The 4327-nt window shown below is 36.0% G+C and overlaps 1 protein-coding gene across 2 annotated transcripts; it reads left to right on the forward strand.

The window, feature by feature from the left end:
• The first annotated feature begins 366 nt into the window (after positions 1–366).
• Positions 367–4089, forward strand: LOC133790808 (double-stranded RNA-binding protein 2-like). 2 transcript variants are annotated; one of them, XM_062228588.1, is made up of 4 exons: positions 367–589; positions 1503–1828; positions 2230–2449; positions 2649–4089. In XM_062228588.1, exons 2-4 carry the CDS (start codon positions 1583–1585, stop codon positions 3824–3826), a joined length of 1644 nt encoding a protein of 547 aa, XP_062084572.1. In that variant the 5' UTR covers positions 367–589; positions 1503–1582; the 3' UTR covers positions 3827–4089. The 2 variants fall into 2 exon arrangements, with proteins under 2 accessions (XP_062084572.1, XP_062084571.1); XM_062228587.1 differs by having other exon boundaries at positions 368–589; positions 1581–1828.
• Positions 4090–4327: the final 238 nt, after the last annotated feature.

Below are 4327 nucleotides of genomic sequence, written 5' to 3' on the forward strand. Positions count from 1 at the left end.
CTTCACCGAATTGATTATTTTAATTTAAAAAAATGTTTAAAATTTGTTATTTAATAAACATTAATCCTTAATTTATGAAGTGTATAACTTAATTTAATTAATTTATGATATGGGATCGAAGATATAATTTATAGGAGTAAACAAGTAACATCATTAATAATAAAAACAAGTATTGAAGATAAGTAATAATTAGACTTTTTTCTGAAATTAGTAATAATTAGACTTTTATTGTATACAAAATTAATTAGACTTTTATTTTAATTAAGATGTTATTTTAGAAAGAGTGAAAATATGTGACAAAGCGAGTGGTGAAACAGTTTAATTTGGAAATAAAAAGGGGTTACCATTGCCAAGTTACAAAAGGCCGAACGAGTACAGTACGCCTGCTTTGCTTGCTTATTGTAATTTTCCTTCGTCAGCATATGAATGAATGAATATATATATTTATATCACTGCGAACAACTTGAGAATGGCGTAAAATTAGAGTCCAGTTTACTCTTGCCTTAATATTTCTCTTTCTCCCTTTTTCGTTTCATCACTTTCTCAGAACATTTTCGGCCGCTTTTTCTAGTTGAATTGGGTGTAGAAGGTAAGTGTTTCTCTTGCTTTGTTGAGTTTTTCCTAGATTATTTCATTTTGTTTTTCTTCTCTGTGTTCACCTTGGTTTGCTTTGTTGATTTTGATGCTTTTGATAAGCTTTATCAATTTGGGTTTTGGGTTTGTTTAGTTGCTATTCTGGCTTTAATTAGATCTCACCAAGATGGGTCTTTTATATTATTGATGGGTTGGTTTTGTTTAAACATTTTACCCCTGTTTGATTGCCGAGAAAATGATGGAAAGTCATAATATTTGAGTTTATTTTTAAAAAAAAATCAAATGGGTTTGCTGCTAATACATTGAGTTTGCCTGATTGAATGGGTTTGGCTGGGCTGGGGTTTTAGCTAGGTGTGTTGGGTTTTTCGAGGTATGATTTCATCATATGCTTTTTATGGCATATGAATCAAGTTTTCCATCGATTAATGTTGTAGTCTTTTCCTTTCGAATAAGTGAACATCGTTATTTATATATATATATATATATATAGATATATTATTGTTGTATAAAATACTATGCAACTATTCTAAAATTCTTTTTGTTTTCTGGAAAATGTATGATGCTGAACAAACATAATAAAAAAATGAGAACTGTATTTTGGTAGAGTTTGTAAAACCAATAGTTTCATTTTCCTTCAATTGTACAGGGTACGAAACCTGTATATTGATTGATTGGGAGTTGGTTTTGCCGTTGACATTTAAAGTAGTGATTCTATTCATGTGTATCTAAATTGTGGTGTCAGTAATGGCACAGCTGAGAAAATGTACTTTCAGTTGTCTAAGTGTCATTTTGAACAAATTGAGGGTGACAAAATTAAGTATAAATTGGTTAAAAAAGGAAAGGTTTAGTTTCTTGTTTAGTTTTTGTCATTTGAAATGGAAATGGATTATAATTCGTAACTTATTCAGAGAAGAGCAGTTTTAGTTCCAGAAGTGGAGCGAGGAATTAATTACTTATTCGATATGGACACTGTCATCTGTATTCAGGTATGTATAAAAACCAACTGCAAGAGTTGGCGCAAAGAAGCTGCTTTAATCTGCCATCTTATTCATGCATCCGAGAAGGACCAGATCACGCCCCTCGATTTAAAGCTACTGTCAACTTCAATGGAGAGACATTTGAAAGCCCAACTTTTTGCTCCACTCTAAGACAGGCTGAACATGCTGCAGCAGAAGTAGCATTGAGCACACTAGCAAAAAGAGGCCCTTCTAGAGCATTGGCTGCAAGAGTATTGGTGAGGAGAAATATTATATAGATTTTCTTCTTTCAGTATCATACCTACTGTCTTAGTTGGAATTGCCATTACTCCTGTTTATTTATTTTATTTTTTAAAGTTTGTATTTGCTTGTTAAAGGTGGTTCAGTATCATCCTTCCTATGGAGAGTAGTTTATTTATAATCTGATTAGCATACCATGTACAGTTGGTATCATCATTCTACTAATAAGATGATTTATATTGCAATCTGGTTCACATTCCTTTTCTGACACGTTTTTATCCTGCCTGTAGGGTGAAGATCATTAGAGATATTTTTGCCTAGACATTTTTTTAAACATTTACTGCAACTTTAGAATGGCATTATAACATATTGTCGTTTGGTATTAACAAATATACTATTCTTCTGTTGTGCCAAACAGGATGAGACAGGAGTTTATAAGAACTTGCTTCAAGAGACTGCTCATAGAGCTGGGTTAAACCTGCCTGTTTATACCACAATTCGATCCGGGCCAGGCCACGTCCCTGTATTTTCATGTACGGTTGAGCTAGCAGGAATGAGCTTCACTGGGGAATCAGCCAGGACTAAAAAACAAGCCCAGAAGAATGCAGCCATGGCTGCTTGGTCATCCCTAAGAAGATGTATGTATTTTTCTGTGTTATATATGTTGCATTTTTGTAGAGGTCTGGACATGTTCTTTTGGTAGTTACAAAACATGGTTTAGGTCCTAGAAAATTGCATGGATCTTTAGTCTGCATTTATACTTTTTGGGAATCTTTGTTTAAACGTTGTGAGCTATCCTGGTCCTAAATATGTATAAGTTTCTTGCTTTCTTTGTAGTGGCCCAACCTGGTTCCTCTTCATCTTCTTTAATGGAGTCTAAGGTCAATGAAGAACAGGAACAAGTCATTATTGCTCGTGTTCTTTCAAGTTTATGCCCACCAGAAAGTAAGTATTCTGCACAAAATGATCGCCTGCATGGACAACAGAGATATTCCCCCATCTGCAGCAGATCAACCTTGCCAGCAGCAAGTTTATTTCCAGTGCAATTCCATAGTTGGCCATACCCTAGTTATTCTCCCGAAATAGCCATGTACCAGTTGTGGCAGCAAGAACAATTAATACAGCATCAACAACACCTATTTCAGTTTCCAGTTTCACCATCTACTCCATCTGTTCCTCATGTGTTTCCGGTCTTGCAGTCAATGCTTCGCCCAGATCGCTGTCTATACAGTCCAGCAACTGAGCAAGAGTCGACATCTGCAAAATCAAGAATTACAATTGCTACCTCAGGCCCATCCCTTTGCTTCTCAGATCCTTTGATCCCTGAGTCAAACAGGGGAAGGTCAACAGTCACCATTAAAGAGATACAGGAGGAAAAATCAGAAGAGTCGCCCAAGTATACCAAATCCACAGTTTCAGACCCCTTTCTCCTTAGCAACATTAATACTGAATCAAGAGTTCGGGAACCAGTTCAGGAGGATGATAGGCAGAGAGTAGCTGAAGGGGGAAGAAATACTAAAAATGTCAAGCTAGAAGGAAGCCAAACTGGGCAAGCCAAATGGGACTTTCGGCTGCCAAGTTCATGTGGTTTCAACTCTTCTAGGCCTCAACACACAAACCAATATCCTCCCAGATTGACTTCCCAAAAAAGTTTAAGACCACCAACCAGTGCTCCTCCTGTGACGATCAGAACAGCAGGATCGACATCTTCAACTGTGGTCAGGCCACAAAATTCACCAACACAAGTTGCTGCACCTCCAAAAATGAGAACGGGCACCCCTTCTTCATGTCCAGTCAGATCCTTTCCTGAAAAGTTGGAGCTTGGAGGAGTGAGACATAGTTTTATGGCGCCAGCTGTTCGAATTAGATCAGTTGTACCTGTATGCTCTGCTCCACCACTGAGAAACATGCCAAGTTCCAGCCAGGAGGGAACGTTACCTAACACGGAGAAGAAAAATACAGATCAGGACAACATGTCCAAAGCAACTTCAGAGCTTGGTAAACTCAGGATATAAACACCGAGTATTAGATACTACAATCATTTCTTTTAGATTTGGATAGTTTTAGTTGTGAGAAATATGGCAGGTTTATGGGGAGCCATTGATACCTACTCAAAGTCTTTAGAATAAGTGGAAAGCAACATAATATTTTCTGTACATATTGGAATATATATAGTCTTCTGGTGCTTAATCAGGGATCAAACATTGGCCAGAATTTCTTTTTATATATACGAGTGCTATTCTGATTCAAAAATGTCAGCATGGTGCTAATTAGAGAAGTATTTAACTCTTCGTGTCTTTTTTTCAGTCTAAAGGTCCAGCCAAGGTATGTTCTATATCTCACAGATACATTAATTTGCAAAATAGAAAATTGATCTATCCTAAAATCATCCTAATGGTATGGTAGATGTGAATATTGAAATTATGTTGTTAGTAATTACTAAATTAATTAAACCATGTGAATTAATTAAAGTACGGAATGGTAATTAAATGTTAAAACAGATTTCAGTTCTGTCG

Source organism: Humulus lupulus, chromosome 7 (assembly GCF_963169125.1).
Source record: "Humulus lupulus chromosome 7, drHumLupu1.1, whole genome shotgun sequence".
Lineage (NCBI taxonomy): Eukaryota > Viridiplantae > Streptophyta > Magnoliopsida > Rosales > Cannabaceae > Humulus > Humulus lupulus.